The sequence below is a fragment of the Sinocyclocheilus rhinocerous genome, unplaced genomic scaffold (assembly GCF_001515625.1).
Source record: "Sinocyclocheilus rhinocerous isolate Xijiao unplaced genomic scaffold, SAMN03320098_v1.1 scaffold576, whole genome shotgun sequence".
NCBI classification, from domain to species: domain Eukaryota; kingdom Metazoa; phylum Chordata; class Actinopteri; order Cypriniformes; family Cyprinidae; genus Sinocyclocheilus; species Sinocyclocheilus rhinocerous.
The window spans coordinates 3,447,600-3,465,992 of NW_015662167.1; the positions used below are offsets into that span (position 1 = coordinate 3,447,600).

General features: G+C 36.9%; 1 protein-coding gene and 1 pseudogene across 1 annotated transcript; both read left to right on the plus strand.

Annotated features, from left to right (window-relative positions):
- The first annotated feature begins 900 nt into the window (after nt 1-900).
- LOC107727754 (arylacetamide deacetylase-like 3) lies at nt 901-2,657 on the plus strand (annotated as a pseudogene).
- Nucleotides 2,658-11,242: 8,585 nt separating this feature from the next.
- LOC107727755 (uncharacterized protein C1orf158-like) lies at nt 11,243-17,854 on the plus strand. The gene is made up of 4 exons (XM_016537712.1): nt 11,243-11,308; nt 14,338-14,448; nt 15,567-15,741; nt 17,511-17,854. Exons 1-4 carry the CDS (start codon nt 11,243-11,245, stop codon nt 17,765-17,767), a joined length of 609 nt encoding a protein of 202 aa, XP_016393198.1. The 3' UTR covers nt 17,768-17,854.
- Nucleotides 17,855-18,393: the final 539 nt, after the last annotated feature.

The window sequence follows — 18,393 nt, forward strand, 5'->3', positions numbered from 1 at the left end:
TCTTTGCCAAATTGCATTGACTGCTCTTGCATTGACACCAATGTTTCAGGAGTTTAGGATATGAAATAGGACAATGCTTATTCGATAACTGTTTTATTTCCTATTTGGGTCTGAATATGCTTCATTTTTTTTAGATTAACTGTTTTTTTTCCAAGGCATTGCTAGATACCAGTGTTTTCTGTCATAGTTATGCAAATATTTGATTTCAAAAACCGTAGCAAAACTATTAAACTGTTTCTTGTTATGATTTTAAATCCGTATTTAACCTCAGAATGATCTCAAAGTAAAAAAGAGGTGCTAAGACTTTAAAAAATGTAAATTTTCTGGTGGCTGTGCTTTCAAATTAATATCATGTTAATTTAAGTGATGAACGATTTAGAAATTCTGATAGTAATCAGTGTTGAATACTACTGTAAGGTTAACCCTGCCTGGTTTAAACGTTTGGAAATAATAAACAGTTGAAAACATTTGTCAGAAATTTAGAAAAATAGTCAAAAATTAATCAAATGTAACCAGTTACATTACTTTAATAAGGTAACTGAAATAGTTACACTTCTTATTATTTAAATAGGGTAAGTTGTAATCTGTAACCTATTACATTTCCAAACTAACCTTCCCAACACTGGCTGACACTATTTTGTGAACTTTGTACTGTATTACAATTGAAACACCTCTAGTCTAAAATAAAATCTGTTTTACTTTGTAGAAGATTAGCTGAAAATACATTAAAATCTAATTTAAAGCTGTCTTCTGGGAAAAATCAGCACTTGATCTAGCCTAGTTCTGTGTGAAACCAGTAGACCTGGCAACTCTGGCACACCTTAACCTTGTACCTACACTATAAAGGGGAGGGAATATTTTGAACATCTTTTGCTGTGAATGCAATACGTTGAACCAGCCATGCACACTGAAATCACAATATTGCTCATTGTATTTGCAGCTCCTTTTTGTTTATTGGTAGTTGTCCCAGTGTACTCGGAGCTAAGAAATATAAATAGTCCTCATGGAGTTGCTAATTCTTGGAAACTACGCGTGACTCATTGTGTGTATGGGGATAAGCATTGTGGTGAGTGTTTAATGCTGTTTGTGTTGCGTTTGCTGGCAAATCCAATCATATATTCTGATTTCTTGTTAAATTCTAATTTATACTGCAGACTAAACATGTTTTTTCTGTAAGCACTATAGCTCGATATTCTCTCAAGGACATGATAAAGAGATATGAGCTGTTCTTCTTGTCTCAGAATATGAGTACAGAATTTAAATGGCTAAGCGGACTTCTTTACCCACCGAGTGGCACATTTAATGGCACAGTGAGTCTCATGAATTGGCCAATCATTGTCAACGAGTCTGTTTTGAATTCAACCAACCTTTAGGGCCAAATTCTGGGGCAATTGGGGCTGTGCAATCAGATTAATTTTATACAAAGGTTCAGATGTTGTATCATGGCCCACAAAAGGCCAGTGCCTTCCGGGCTTCGTATTAAGGACTTGACCTTCAGTGGAGTTCCAGTGAGGGTGTATGAGCCTACTACTGCCCCAGGAGAGAAGAAAAGGGGCCTGGTGTACTTTTAATGGTGGCGGATGGGTGTTTGGCTGCATTCGTAATATATACTCAAAGAAACAGTGAAATACTGTTGTGTCCATAGTTTAACCTGCTTTCATTGTTTGTTTGATCTTTCACAGATGATTACCATGAAGTGTGTCGGTATATTTCACTGGAGAGTGACACCACAGTTGTGTCTGTTAGGTGACTTTTGACATACTCATTGATGTAAAAAATCTAGTTAAATTTTGCCTGGTTTCATTTTCCGTCTTGTTTTCTTTCTCTGTTTCACATGTTTTGTTACCGTCTGGCCCCTGAGCACAGGTACCCTGCCCACCTAGATGACTGTGAGGTCGTGACTTGCCACTTCCTGTCAATAGCGGCAGCCGATTTCGGGGTGGACCCACGCAGGGTGGCAGTTGGTGGGGACAGTGCAGGGGCGAACCTGGCAGCCGCTCTCTGCCAGAGGCTGTCGAAGTCACAGGATGGTCATCTGCCATCTCCCTGTGCCCAGGTTCTCATCTACCCGGCACTACAGATGGCAGATTTCCACCTGCCCTCATACCAGCTGAACCACTCTGTGCCCATATTGTTCAGAGACCGAGTGGTGTTCTATTTCCTGCAGTACCTCAACGGGAATACGTCTGTGAAGCCAGCAGATTCTGAAAGGCAAGCATGTTCCTGTCGATCTAAAACTTTGCTATAAGAAATGGCTGGATCCAGAAAATCTTCCACCTCAGTTTAGAAAGGGAGTAAGAAGTCCGGTGGTTATCACAAGCCATGATGCTGATGCCTATCACATCATAAAACGGGCTGGATCCAGAGATCTCCCCTTTACTAGCCGAGGATGATGTTCTTCGCCTCGCGCCTCCCACCTTCATCCTGACCTGTGAGTTTGATGTGCTGGGGGATTATGGCATTCTGTTCCTTAAGCGACTGAAGGATGTAGGAGTGGATGTCACAAGGGAACATCTATCTGATGGCTTCCACGGAATCATCAGTTTCTTCAACCAGGGCTGGTTGACATTTCCGTCTTCTCAAAAGGGTATGGACAGCATTGTACAATATGTAAAAACTCTCTGAGAAGTCAAAAGATTTGGCAGAAAGATGCAGAATGTGGCTTGTTAGATTTTTATATTTTTTTTGTGAATAATGGGAATGAACAAAAATGCTCCGTAGAAAAATGTAAAAACTAACAAACCTTTAAAGAAGAATTATAGGGTTGTTAAACTTTCAAGCACCACTGTGTATATATGCATGTATGTATGTACAGTGGGGAAAATATTTATTTGATCCCCTGCTGATTTTGTAAGTTTGACCACTTACAAAAAAATGAAGGGTCTGTAATTTTTATGGTAGGTTTATTTTAACGTATAGAGACAGAATACCAACCAAAAAATCCAGAAAAAAACACATTATATAAAGGTTAGAAATTGATTTGCATTTCAGTGAGTGAAATAAGTATTTGATCCCCAACCAAAACATGACTAGTAGGCCTACTTGGTGCAGAAACCCTTGTTGGCAAGCACAGAGGTAAGATGTTTTTTTGTAGTTGGTCACCAGGTTTTTACACATCTCAGGAGGGATTTTGGTCCACTCCTCTTTACAGATCCTCTAAATCCTTACAGTTTCTTGGCTGTCATTTGGCAACTTAAAGTTTCAGCTCCCTCCACAGATTTTCTATAAGATTGAGGTCTGGAAACTGGCTAGGCCACTCCATGACCTTCATGTGCTTCTTCTTGAGCAACTCCTTTGTTGCCTTGGCGGTATGTTTCGGGTCATTGTCATGCTGAAAGACCCATCCATGACCCATCTTCAGTGTTCTGGCTGAGGGAAGGAGGTTCTCATCCAAGATTTTACAGTACATGACCCCGTCCATTTGCCCCTCAATGCGGTGAAGTCGTCCTGTACCCTTAGCAGAAAAACAGCCCCAAAGCAGCTCTTTGTGGTGTTCTTGGGGTCATAGTCAGCATTTCTCTCCCTCCAAACGCAAGTCGAGTTAATGCCAAAGAGCTCAATGTTGGTCTCATCTGCCCACAGCACTTTCTCCCAAGCCTTCTCTGAATCATTTATACGGCCCGTAGTGTCTTTTAGTACGGCCCGCTGGATCATATTAGACTCGGATGATCCATTTGAAAACATTTGAAAAACAAGTCACGTAAAGGTTGCTTTCAGTTTATGATGTTAATATTATCTCCAACCAGGAGAGGTCGCTATTTCCAGCCGCTCCCCGTATTAATTTCAGGGTAGTAGGACGTGCACTCTAATGTAAACATTCACTAACGTTAGCAAATAATAAATGAAAAAAATGACCATGAAAACAGTATTTTCCAGTCAAGACGGTAAACAGATTATCTTTTTACTAAGTTCAAGGGGATACTCATATGTTTGGATTGTTTGGAAATCTGTATTTTATTTAAATCGCCATCTACTCAGGACAGCAACTAATAACGAACGAGCAGCTCTCGCTGATATACTGCCATCTTCATCAGCACCACAAGTTGTTTAGCAAAACGTTTGCCAAACAAGAAATTGTCGAAAAGAAGCAGCAAAAGACAAAGAAAAGATAGGAAAACTCACTCGTACCGTACCGACAGAGAGAGAGAGAGAGTGTATTATTTGAGTCAATGCGTCATTCTCTTCTCTGTAGGTTTAACTGCTTCGAGTACAGCGATGTTTTCACCTCCATGCTGAGAAATGACATGTAGCTTTTCAGTTGAGAAACAATTTTATTGATTGAATAGTGAAAATAGTGTCATTTTATCCTCTTGTTTGTTATATTTATTCAATGTATTTCGAGGTTTTGGTTCTTTTGCTGGTAGCCCATAGTAAAAAATAATAACAATAATCAGAGGTGGACAGTAACTAAGTACATTTACTTGAGTATTGTACTTAAGTACACTTTTTGAGTATCTGTACTTTACTTGAGTATTATTTTTTCTGGAAACTTATGACTTTAACTTCACTACATTTGAAAGACAAATATTGTACTTTTCACTCCACTACATTTCTATCAAGATCCTCGAAGTAGAAAGTCGTTAGCAACTTTGAAAGTCAGTGGGTATTAAATAATAATAATAATATATATATATATTTTTTCCCCATAGGTTTTTAACGTTCTAAAAGCTCCTTATTCCAAAGATACTAGCTAGTCAGTGTATTCAGTAGGTGTAATGTATTGTAAGTTGCTTCAGAGGTATTGCAAGTATTACATACAACAATAATAATACTATTATTTTTTTAAAGAAATTTACTTTTGGTACTTAAGTACTTTTAAAAGCAAGTACTTCTGTACTTTTACTTAAGTAAAAATATGTCTTTACAACTTTTACTTGTAATGGAGTAATATTTGACCAGCAGTATCTGTACTTTCACTTAAGTAATGGAGTTGTGTACTTTGTCCGCCTCTGACAATAATAAACAAACAATAAATAAATATCTCTTCATTCCCTCCGGCGATGACTGTGATGTCACAGGTTCGAAATTAGAATGTTTAGAATCTGCATATACTCATTCTGCTCATTTGCATTCTGCTCGACAGCAAGATTCTCTCTGTCCAATACATCAAGTCTGCAAGACTTTGCTTTATCTAGATTTTAGAAAATTCAACTGGTTCCCAAAAACAAAAGCATGCTGATCACTGCCAGTCTGTTGATGTTGTGGTGGTACTCAGGGTGAAAAATAATTAACCAAATACAGTTAAAGAGGAGGACACCAAGAGTCAACTGGAGTGGCATTTCACAGAAGGTAAGCACATTATTCATCCATCTGAGCATATGAGTCATTCCTGGTGTTTGGTGCATTTTTGGGTATAATAAAATGTAGAAAATGAAACACTGTTTTTAAAATAATTTTTGGTGTAATCATGGGAGTTGTAAAAAATTGGGAGACCAAAAATGTCCACCCTGTTAGAAACAAATAAACAACAGTTTAAAAGACGTATGCTTATCTGGTGATACATTTGTCATTTTTTTTCCCTTTTCATATGCGATTGTATAAAAGACGTGTTTGCTTGCTTTTTATACTATTGATATTCCAAAAAAATTTTGATTGACACTGAATTGTTAGTATTTTTTGCTAACAATGTGGACAAAAAAAAATGTCTACTGATTTATTTTCATATTTTCCATAATAGAGTGGACATATTGAGGTTGACCATATCAGATAAAATGGAACAAAAATAGATTTCACTCATCAAGTTGTTTTCCCTCCAATGAAGTGATTACACGCAGAAGTATATAACAATGTGCAATCAACCAAATTTGAAAATTCTTAATCATAGTAACCATTATTCTGATAACAATAAAGTAGATCCGATACTATAATAGTTTGTGCTCTCTTCTTCTTTTGTCACAGGATCTGAGACTCCCACTACCTCTGCAGCTGACACAGTCTCTGAGACTGACATTGCAACTGAGACCGTCATCATCCCTAAGACTGAAATTGTGCCTGAGACTGGGACTGTCCCTGAGAATCCCATCGTCCCTGAGACTAACATTGTCCCTGAGTCTGTCATGGTCTCTGAGACTGACATTGCACCTGAGACCGTCATCGTCCTGGAGACTGACATTGTGCCTGGGACTGACACTGTCCCTGAGAATGACAGTGCACCTGAGAATGACATCGTCCCTGAGACTAACACTGTCTCTGAGACTGTCGTTGTGCCTGAGACTGTCATTGTCTCTCTGACTGACATTGTCCCTGAGTCCGTCAGTGTCCCTGAGACTGGCATTGTCCCTGAGACCGTCAGTGTCCCTGAGACTACCATTGTCCCTGAGACCGTCAGTGTCCCCGAGACCGTCATTGTCCCCGAGACCGTCATTGTCCCTGAGACCGACATTGTCCCTGAGACCGTCATTGTCTCTGAGACTGACACTGCCTCGGAGATAACACTGCCCTTGACACTGACACTGCCTCTGAGACTTTCACTGCCTATTACACTCACACAGCCTCTCAGACTGAAACTCCCTCTGAGACTGACACTCCCTCTGAGACTGGCCCTGCGTCTGAGAATGACACTTCCACTGAATGTGACGCTGCCTGTCAGACTAACACTGCCTCTCAGATTGACCCTGCCTCTCAAATTGAGACTGCCTCATAGACCGGCACTGCATCTCAGACTGACAGTGCATTTCAAACTGATAGTACATCTCAGACTGACACTGCCTCGAAGACAACACTGCCTCGTAACTTCCACTGCCTCGAAGTCTGACACTGCATCGGAGCCTACCACTGCCTCTGAGACTGACACTACTGCCCTTCAATATAATGAGGGTGCCAGGGGCTCTGAGACTGACGCTACCTCGGAGAATGACGCTACCTCAGAGACTGACGCTACCTCAGAGACTGACGCTACCTCAGAGACTGACACTACCTCAGAGACTGACACTACCTCTGAAGCTTCCACTGTCTCGGAGTCTGACTTTGAAAATCCGATGGCTACTGCCTCTGAACTGCCAATGGATCTGATCCAGCTACTGCTTCTCAGACATCCACTGTCTCTGAGACTGACACTCCCTGAAGACCTGAGCCCCTTTTAACGTACAGAATATATCCTATTCTTTATATGGTGCAATAAAAAAATAAATACCTTTTTACTTCTACATTTTTCTTATTTTCTGTACTATTCTTAAAGGAAGAGAATTCATGCCACAGTGGAGTCCATGGTAGGAGCATTGCGTTTCATGTCTAAAATCATTCCACAGTAAAAAGCAATGCTGTTTTATTTCACTTATTTTCTTAAAAAAAAAAACTGTACATTTACATTTGAATTCCAAATGTTTGATGCTAACACCTTGCAAGTTAAGTACATTGTTAAATAATTTATTAATTATATGGTATTCAATGATGGTATCAATATTTAACTTGCCCAGTGCAGTATTGACTATTTAAGCAGATTCCATGTCAAGGTTGTCAAATTAGCTCAAAGGGCAGAATCAATATTATAATCAACTAATCTGTTTGTCCAGTGAACATTCAGTGTAATTTCATATCAACTCTTAAGAAATATTATTTTCATCACCACAGAAAATAATGCGTTAAGAGTACTAATGCATCTAGAGCAAGATCGGCTCATTAAAGGAACTTCAACTGTGAATTCGGACATTCTACTCTTTACACACTGTTTTTCACCTAATATATATATATATAGTAGGTAAGTATGTGATTTCAGATGCAGCCTGTATTTTGAAGGAACTGATTAACTAAATGATTCAGTTATTCACTCATAAAGATGGTTGTTTTTTTTCTGATTGAATTTATATTTTTAATAAATTGGTTGGGATTGGTATATGTTTCAATGATTCACTCATAAATACAGTGGTTGCATCCAAATATGCCCGCTTCCTTAGCTATTATATAGTGGGCAATAAATAAATAATAATAATAATAAAAACAACAAGAACAACAACAGTGTGTTAAAACAGTGGTATGTCTATAGAAGTACACAAAAATAATATGTAATTAGGCTATTCAAAAGATGTACTTATTCAGAGAGTATGCAGTTTTGGAAGCAGCCAGTCGCTTGATTCGTTCCTGACTAAAGCCATGGTTTAATTAATCGGTTGACTGAAGAGTTCAACGATTCATTCATAAAGACGGCTGTTTCATTCCTGCATGAATCAGTGTTTTAAATAAATCGTTTGACTGATTGATTCGATGATTCACTCATAAAGACAGTCACTTGTTGCCATCCACTGGCATAACAACATGGTATACTATGCTGCATGTCCTCGGATATTAATTGTAATTGGCAATTACATACAAATACATTATAAGATCTAAATGTAAAAAAAATATATATATATATTAGGTTTGCCCCACTTTAAAGCACGAGAGAGAGAGAGAGAGAGAGAGAGAGTAGTAAATTGTAATTAGTAAACCTTACTTTAAAAAGCATGCAAAACGATTGCCTTGGAAAAAAACAAGTAAAGTGAAATAAAAATAGTAATTTGTATTAACCAAGATTTATTTACTGTTGTAAACTTACACGCAAGTTCTGGTAACTCAGAATCAGTATTTTCAACGGAATGATTAACTGCAATACACTATGTGTGTATTTCAAACAACTCATTTAAGTTGAGCTAACTCGTAACATTTCCTGCAACTTGGAATTTCGTAGTTGTATTTATTTTCCTGTAACAGCAATATAATTTACTTGCTAAAACCATGCAAACCGATTTCCTTAAAACCAGTAAGCATTACTCCAGTAACTTAAGTGCTTCAAACATCCATTATAAATGAATGAAAACAATGTTCCATTCATCGTGCACATACAACTAAATTTAAGGTAGTGACAGTTCAAAGTTTAAGGTAATGTCCTTTTTTTACATTTTTCAATGCAGTTTTAACTTGTATTACAAAGCAAAAACAATCTGATTTAGGGTATACTTCTTGTAAACAGTGGAGGTAGCAGTATAGGACGAGTTTAAGTAAGGCATTGGGTTGGCCGCACAAGTTGCCAGTGTTTTTTTTTTTTTTTTCCTGTCCCAAGTCAAGAATCACACTAAGTGTTTCTAACGGTATTAGGGTAATGCAAATGTAGCACATGGCAGTCCAGAAGCAAATGGATGAGGTAGATTCTGGGGACTGTTCTTTGCAGTACTGCTCTGAACAATGATGGCAGAAGACACAGGGTCAAGGCGGAGAAGATTTGTAGAAGTATTTCATCTTCAATGATAGTCAGCAACCCAAAAGATACTAGTGCCCAGACTGCATCAACATCAAGACACCTGTATAAAACCAAACAAAAACAATATTAGTAGGGAAATGTGGATGATCAGTTGTCAGTTTTATGTCCTGCCTACACTGCCATGCCAGTGGGCCAGTTCACCCAAACTTGAAATTTATGTCATCATTTACTCACCCATGAGTTTTGTTTATTTTCAGAACACGAAGGCATTTTCAATGAAATCAGAGAAATTTCTGTCCTTCAACTGAATTTCTATTTACCCAAAACTTTAGACAGTTGATCATACAGTATATAGCGATCATGTCTCTTTAGAAGACTTGAGCCACCTTTCCACCATAGGGCCAAACCATTCTCGTTGCTTAACCATTCCATTCTGTGCCGATCCGGCCCAAGTTGATAGAGATGTGGTTTCATTTTTCACTGTTGGGCTGTTAACAGAGCTCTTTGGAATGCAATACAAATGTGTTGGTAATGCAACCTTGGTAATGCAAGAGTTAAGATATGGTACCAGATGTAAATAGCACCCATGTTATGAAGGATTAAATATTTATTTTAATTTTACTATTAACTTGTTTACTTTGCTCAAATAGCAGGCCTGGCCAGCTACAGAGAAACTGGTGGTTGGGCAAAAGAGAAACGACCAATCCTGAGCAGCAACGTCACTACAGGCATTCTACAGCACGGTTTAGCGTGTCTGGCTAAGAATTCCAGATCAAGAATCGTTTGTAATCAGACCATGCCTAACCAAGTTCAAGTGAAAATATAACTAAAACTGCTCCTTAACATTCATAGAACAGTTTGGCCCAAAAGTAGATTAAATGGCGCCATTCAAAATGATTTATTTTATGGTTTCTTTAGGAACATTTTGAAGTGTCAGAGTTTTGGGTTAAATATCTTCATTTGTGTCATAAATGCACACTTTTTTTATGAGATGGAATGACAGGAGGGAGATTAAAATGGCAGTTTTCATTTTTTGGTGAACTATATATAATCAACATTATTCTTTATACAAGTATCTAAGTAATATACCAGCAAATACACAGGACATTTTCTCACATTTATGTGCTGCTTTAAGGTTTAACTATGAGAACTTACAATGTGGCTTAGCAGTAGAAGTATCTGGGGTAATCGCAAATTAAAACAGGTAGGTCTCAAATGGGTATACAGTTGTGTCAAATCTGGGTTCTAGAAGTAAAAAAAGAAAAACAAATAAAGTTTAAGGCATTCAAAAATTACAGTACAAATATGTAAAGAAGAAATAAAGAAGTCATTGACACAGTTTATTTTAAAATATTGAAACAATTAAGGTAGCAACATACATTTTTAGGGGATGTAGGGTGTGGTGTCAGACCTACAGGTAAGAGGTATACTGCATCTGCAAGAAATTAATAATTATAATATGACAAATAATTCTTTAGTTTAAGGCAAATTGTAGATAAAATACACTCATTTCTTGATATTTGTATGCTTTACAAGAAAGAAAGAAAGAAAAGGCATTTATTTCTGCTTGAGGCCTCAGTCATAAAACATACCGCCATACCTGTGCAGAAGGGGGAAAAATGATGGCCAACAAAGTATTAAGTCGCGATATGGACTGTCTGTGAATACTAAAGTTCAAAAGGTTGCTATCTGACATCTAGCCTATTTATTTGCATGTTCAGCAGTTTCTGCTACTACAAAGCCTATACTCAAAACTTTCATTTAGACACAATTAGACAACGTTTGAATAATATTTAGTTAGTTAGTTGCAACATCTGAATGTTGCACGTTGTCAAGGTAACATTTGGTCAAACAGACTCTTTGCCTGGGAGGTCCAAACGCTTACACGAGACAGTATTGCATACACCCTTGAAAGAACTCACTTAAAGAGCTCTGCCCTTCGAATGGAGTAGGAAGTATGGCATAGGGATCGTGCTCACTTATGAAATTCGCCCCTAGTGTTTGGTGTATCCATGGCAACAGAACTCTAGACGATCACTTGCATCGACGGCTCTGCTCTGCCGCTTTAGGATGAGTCAGCTTTGTAAATACAGCAACAAAGTGCTCATTGGTAATTGGGCAGAGGAGAGATTACATGTAGGTGTATGTGTTGCTTTATCAAGATTAATGTATTTTTGTATTCATAGTTTATAGATAGAATTGTGTTGTGTGGATTTCTCGACTTAATTTACTTGTACAAAAGTTGTTTTATCGTTATCACGACTTAAGTTTCTCGTGATTTCGACATAAAAGATGTTTTATTCTTAAAACGACTGAATTTTCTCGTGATTAAATGACAAACGTAACAAAAGTTGTTTTCTTTCCACACTTATTATTGTTTGATTTTATAACAAAATGCACGCGCATCTCATCGACAGACGGTATCTTATTATTATTTTTTATATATATATATATATATATATATATGTAACGGGCGCCAGCGAGTAGGTGCTGTGCAGGGAAAACCTCACTCCCCTGCTCTCAAGAGACGCACTAGCGACTGACGCTAGAGGCTGCAGGAGAGGGGTTACATATATATATATATATATATATATATATATATGATATTGTGGATATTTCAGCAAAAAGTTTGTTTCGCTTAATAATAAAGTCTACAATAAATACATATAATCTAATCAATACTGATTTCAAGAAGCAGTGTAATACAACGAGGTTTGACTTTATTCTCCTTTAAACCACTAGGTGGCACAAAAATTAACATGATAATAAATAGCTGGCCGACTTTGCCATTTGTTGACATGACATGGTTAGATTCAGATGGTAAATATAATATAATAAATATAATAAATTAATAAATATAATAAATTAATCGCGTTTGGTCTCGTACTGTATCGCGTACCTTGTCAGTGTCGTGCGCTTTGCTTGGCCATTTATTGTGATAAACAGGAAAGTGTGTCCAGCTGAATTAAATTTGAGTTTTGTTAAACGAATAAAAAAGAAGCTTAGTTTACCGCGGAAGCGGTCGTGTGCAGACCGAAGAGTGTAAAGTCCATTGAGGCCCAATCCCAATTCTACCCCTTAGCCCTTCCCCTTTGAACGTGAACGCGCAAAACGGAAGGGTAGGGGTGTCTCGATTCTCTTTTGGTTGGAGGGGTAGGGGTAAGGGGAAGGGCCAGACAGCCCTTCAAACGAAGATTTTTCGGGACCACACTTCAAACGAAGGGGTATGAATTATCAACAGAGCAACATGGCTGCCCGGGCGAACTAAAAGACACATAAATGTAAGCATTTTTGGCATTAATAAAGATTTGAATGTAAAGTAATCATTTGTTTTATGTTACATTCAATCGTGAGTTCATATTTATGGTCATGTTACTCAAAGAAATGTTTGCAAAAAATCGCTAATATTTGCTAACTAACGTCATATCATTATAGACTGCACGATAGTGCCACAACATATTTTCATGTCTGATCAGGGCGATAACCACCGTAGGCATTGAGGGGGGCTAGTCCCCCCAATAATTAGAAATCGCTAAACCCTTTCCTCAAATATCGCCAATGAGAGAGAGAGAGAGAGAGAGATGAAAGTTGTGTGTATGCGCGTCTGTGCGTTTCTCTTTTTAGAGTGAGTTTACTTCAAAAACAGCGATTATATCCTCTCGTTGCTGGAAAATTTAATGTAGCGATTCAGTATTTAAAGTCGTGGGGCAGCGTTGCCAAGTTTCTTTTCTCCTGGATGTGTGAGTTGCGCGATCTCCTATATATATATATATATATGTGTGTGTGTGTGTGCGTGTGCGCGTGTGTGTCAGTAAGCAACGCATTAATATAGAACGGTAATTAAAAGCTCTCATGCACACCAGTATAGGTGTTGTTTTAATTGTTTTTAGCTTTATTTTTTTGTTTTTATTTAAATGTTTTAGTTTTGAAATGTTGTTGTATGCATTTGTCATTTGTATTTAATTTATTTAATTTTCTTAAATGTGTATATATATAGTATTTATAGAGTTTTAGCTTTTAGTTTTAATTACTTTTTCTTATTTGTAAGTCGCTTTGGATAAAAGCGTCTGCTAAATGACTAAAAGTAAAAGTAAAAGTAAAATATCATATTTATTAATCACATCATAAAATAAAATATCGTATTTACTGTTACTACTGTAAAGATATATTAAATATTATGGTATCTCCAGTGCTTTCAGAATGATTACTTAATAATTTTGTTTCTGTATTTTTAAAATGAATATATTTTAAATAGTATTCTAAACTGATACTAACTGAAGCTAAATGTCATTATGCACTAGGCCTATTTACTGTTCCTGCTATAATTTTATTATAAGTCAGAAATAGTATGACTATGCTATACTGAATTTTTTTGATAAAATTCAGTATTGCAGCTTAAGTTTTTTGCCTTTGGCCATACTACTTTGAAGTCAGCATGAAATGAAAGTTGATTTTCTGTCGTATTGTAAGATATAGTTATTTGAATGGAAAGGCTTCTTGAATGAGAAACAAAAATGTAGGGCTTAAATATTGTTCAATGGGATTTGTCTGAATTGCGCTAAAAACTTTAACATTTATTAACTATTAAATTAATTAATAGTAAATATACTGAAAATACTCATATTTGGCATCCACATCGTCAGGTCCTTGCATTTGCTTGTAAAAGGTTTGGTGAATCTGATGAAAACCTATTGGCTCAAAAAAAAATCATAATAATATGTAGTTGTGTTAAATACTAAGACCAAGAATTTAGTTTCTATATCCAACATTACTGAATTCAAAGTTGCTGATTTATTTCAATATTGCATTAAAAATATTTTTAGCTTCTAACATATATTGGTGAATATTATTTATAGACAATCTCTAATCGTTCTTGTTTCGAGTAGTTAACACACTACTTAAGCACTTGTCAGTATGCAATGTGTAAACCCTGAAAGGGGTGCAGTTCCTCAGACAGTGCTCAGATCCATGCAAAATTGATTAGCGCTGCTGATCAGCCTGGTCAGCACAGACTGGAGGCAGACAAATGGGATTGATGCAAGTCGTTCTGCAGGAACAGACCTGAGAGAGTACATCTACGATCAATAAGGGACCGCAAGCTCTGCTGAGCGTGGGATTTGTTTGCTGAGTGTTTCTGTCTTTCTTATGTGTGTGTGGTGAGAAAGTTCACTCGGGACTGCGAGACGGCGAACAGCAGCTACAGTATGGACTGCATGCCCCACATGTCACACAGGCCCGATGCTGTCATGTGCCAAAGGGCTTTTCGCAGATCAGAGGTTTGGGACAAATTCATCAGTTCATGCATCATTTACCAAACATCACAAACACAACAGTGAGCAAATAACATTCATTTTTGATGCCGGTTGACAGGCGTACATAGACGTGAAACGTGTTATTAAACTCCAAAATAACAGTCCTTTGCATCTTCTTGGAGTTCTGAGCTGTCATTGTAAAACTTTTGTAAAACTCTCTTCATGTGACTTCAAGTGTTTAAAAATGATTTTTGACTTTCAAACTAAGTTCCAAAAACTTTGGTAGTAGAGGGAGACAATTATGTGCATGCTTATACATATTTCACTTAAATATAATAATAATATATAAGTTGACTTACATATAATTAATTATATGTAAGTCAACTTATATATTATTATTATATTTAAGTGAAAGCACTCTGGAAAACTTGATTTTGATTGCGTTTTAATTTAGACCATCGTCATAACAAAAACCAATGCTGCTTTGCAGCTATCACCATTTTGCTTGTTATTTATCAATTGTAGCAAAAATTAAGAATACTAAATATTAATTTTAATACATTTTACTGTAATATTGGTACAGTGTTCAACTTGTTGCTAGGTGAATTGTTTTGTACATTGTAATGGGCTTTTCCCCCCATTTTCCCATAGGAAAAAAGATAATATGCAGGTAAAATTATTAAACGATTTAAACTAACAATCAGTATTGTCCACATATTTATTTTTTTATTAGGTGACTTTTGTGTAATGGAGTGCTGCAGTGATGACATTTTTGTGGATCCCTCAACAAAAACCCTAAAGGGTTTTCCATTGGTCTTTGGATTATTGCAGAAAATAAGCTCGGTGAGCAACAAAAGTTTATGATTCTTACATGCTCTTAAACCCATTCAAACAACCCAGTGATTTCAGGATGATAGAACTGGAAGTGCAAAACTTGAACAAAACTCAGGTTTTGCCTACAAACCCTGCAGTGTGAGTATGTACAGTCAGTCAAATAACAGATTCACTTGAAGTATGTTTTTTTCTTCTTCTTAAATATCATCTCTATCAAGCATTCCATATTATTAGCAATGTATATTTAGTTGTGCATTGTGAATGATCCGTTCTGTCCTTCACAAACCATGTCTGTGGGTTTAATTCAGGGTCTTCCCTTAAGGCAGTTATTTTCTCATCATGACGTCCCCTCCTCCCACTGCCTGGTGTCACAGTATGATGAGTCGTACAGGCGGCAGGCCTCCTCCTCTCTGCCCACACTGCACTCCTGGAACTCTTTCAAACTGGCCAGGGTCCCAGAGAGGTCAGATCACCCAATCCAAGGTATTAAACATTCCCTTGACTCCAGATGGGTTTTAATGCAGTTCAGTCTGCGTTTTGAATTAATGTTGGAGAACATCCCTGTAAATGGTTATGGATATCAGTTATAATAACACATTGGCTTTTATTTTATTTTATTCATTTTTTTATTAGAGCATAGACAAACATAACCGTGGCAAATGTGAATGAGAAACCGATGTCTGTTATTTGTCAGTGGGTAATTTAAATGAATAGTTCACTCAAAATTAATTCACATGCATGTTGTTCCAAACCCATATGACCTCATTTGTTTTCAAGTTTTAAACAGATGGAAATACCCTAAAAGTGATTCTCGTGACTCACACTATAGCTTTGTGTGAGGAAAATCGAAGGTGATTCACTCAAAGCAACCTCTGTTCTCATAAAAGTTCATTAGAAAAGTAGTGATGTTTGACTGATAATTTTTTTGATGCTGTGTCCCAATTTGCCTACTTATGCTATGCCCTAAATGTATGTACTCACTTTTTGAAGAAAAATTACATACTTTTGAGTGTGTAGCAGAATAGTAGGCAAGGTTTGGGACATATTACTTCATCATAACCCTGTCGCTTAGTTATGTGCATCCTGTCATCCTTTAAGCTGCCCTGTAAATCATCTTATCACAGTTAACATCCTTCACATTTCATTTAATTTAATTTCCTACCGTACTGGAGAGAAATGGAGAGGCACATTGATATGACAGTCACGTGTCTTTCATACCAAGAACTTTCTTCATGTGTTTGCATAATGATGCATTTAAAAGTTAATGACCAAACACATTTTTATGAAAGTTCACAATTTTGTTGTAGATGAAATATAACATGGATAACATTACATAATATTATTATTTTTTAATTAGGTTAGATACTGATTATTAATTGCTCAAACCCCTTTGTCTACTTAACCGTCGATCTCACATACTCTGCCATGTTTGTTGTTTTTAAACACTTTTTATTCAAATTTGTGTTTGTAATTGCATCCTCATCCAACGTACAATGTGTTGTGGGTAATATTAGCCATTAGAGTGTACATGGATCTGCACTTCAAAATCAAACTAATTCTAATTTTTTATATTAATTAGGATGGATAGTATGCAAATACTATCTGACTTGAATGAATCAGTTGATCCAGTTAACAAAACCGCTCTGAATGATTCGTTAATGAATCAAACTGGTCAAGTTCAAGTTACTGATTTGATCCAATTTCAGTGATTAACAGCTCACCTTTAAAAGTAACTATTCATTTAACACTAATGTGTTTACATTCTTTAAAAAACTACAAGTAAGCCATTCATAGGCTGGTATTATTTATATTCTATTGTAGTTTTATTAATATTTTCAGTTTTAATTTTAGTTTTCAGTCATTTTGCACTTCTTTCATTGAATATTACTATTTAGGTTCAATGTATTTTTATTTCAGTTGCATTTCGTGTATTTCTAGGTAGTAATTTTAGTGCTTCAGTGCAAGTTCCAAATTTTTTTGTTCTTCTAATTTTGCTAATTATATTTTAATTTTCATCTAATATTTATATTTTATTACAGCTTTATTTTGTTGAACAAAAATGTTTAAATAGTTTTTGCTAGTGATAATAACCCTGTTCTTTCTGTGGTCTTTTCGATGTTGCTCTTTTTGTTGAGTCATTACTGTTTCAACACTAGTGGCACAGAAACTACACAGAGTCTGTTTGAACATGTTCCTCTTTGTGATGTGTCTCATTTTTTCCCTCTCTGCCTCCCTTTGTTTCTTACACACAGGCCCCCCTACTAATGTTGGCTTGGCGGCTTCTTGGCGGGCTTGCATGGAGCAACAGCGGGCAGTTGTGCCCACACTAAGCGAGTATAGGGCTTCATACCCTCTGCACCCCATCAGTGCCTTCTGTTATTCTCACCACGTCAGCATGCCCAAGCGCTTCTCCAGCAGTCAGCTCCCTGCCAACCTCAGCAACGAGGACCTGGCACTGAAACACAAACCCTGCAGGCAGGTCTCCAGTAATCCAGCCAGCCTGCTGTGACCCTTACCCCACCTTCAGCCCTCCAGTACCACACAGACTGGCCCCAACCTGGGTAGAGGGCTCGGAGTACCTTATTTTATTGATTAATGGCACCTAAAACCAAAGAAGCAGGAGCATTTCGCTGTGTTTGCACAAAGACAAATAAAAGATACACAGCAGTGTGGTCCAAAAGTTCAAATACTTTTAGTATTTAATGCATTCATTTTATATTACATTATATTATTAGCACTTTTATTTATTAAAGTGAAAAGTTGAACTGACAGCAGCACTCGAGCTACATGAACTCCACAAGTGTGTGTAAAAATGATGTTCTTCAGCATAATTTGAGATGACCCAAACAGCAGCTTGTGCTTTCGTTGGAGAATCAAACTTTTGAATCCCACTGAAATAATAATGGTCATCAGTATTTAAGAGCTTTATAGGATTTGGCGTGTATTTGCAGGTCTATTTTCATGCACACAGTAGTGAGTGAAAGAGAACCCAACTGTGTTAACCAAAAAAAAATAACCTGCAAAGCCTTCTCAGGATATGACATGCTTCATTATTGCACTAAAATAGCATTGAATCAACAGTTAATTTGGATCTGTCTTACTCACAGTGCTAGTTCAGATAGCCGAGTCATTCAT

What these genes read in the sequence shown, in the direction of transcription:
- LOC107727755 (XM_016537712.1), top strand. Translation starts at nt 11,243, where the DNA reads ATGAGTCAGCTTTGTAAATACAGCAACAAAGTGCTCATTGGTAATTGG. An exon ending in GGGCAGAGGAGAGATTACAT is followed by an intron (nt 11,309 to 14,337) that starts GTAGGTGTATGT and finishes GTGGTGAGAAAG; the next exon opens with TTCACTCGGGACTGCGAGAC. An exon ending in GTCAGATCACCCAATCCAAG is followed by an intron (nt 15,742 to 17,510) that starts GTATTAAACATT and finishes TCTTACACACAG; the next exon opens with GCCCCCCTACTAATGTTGGC.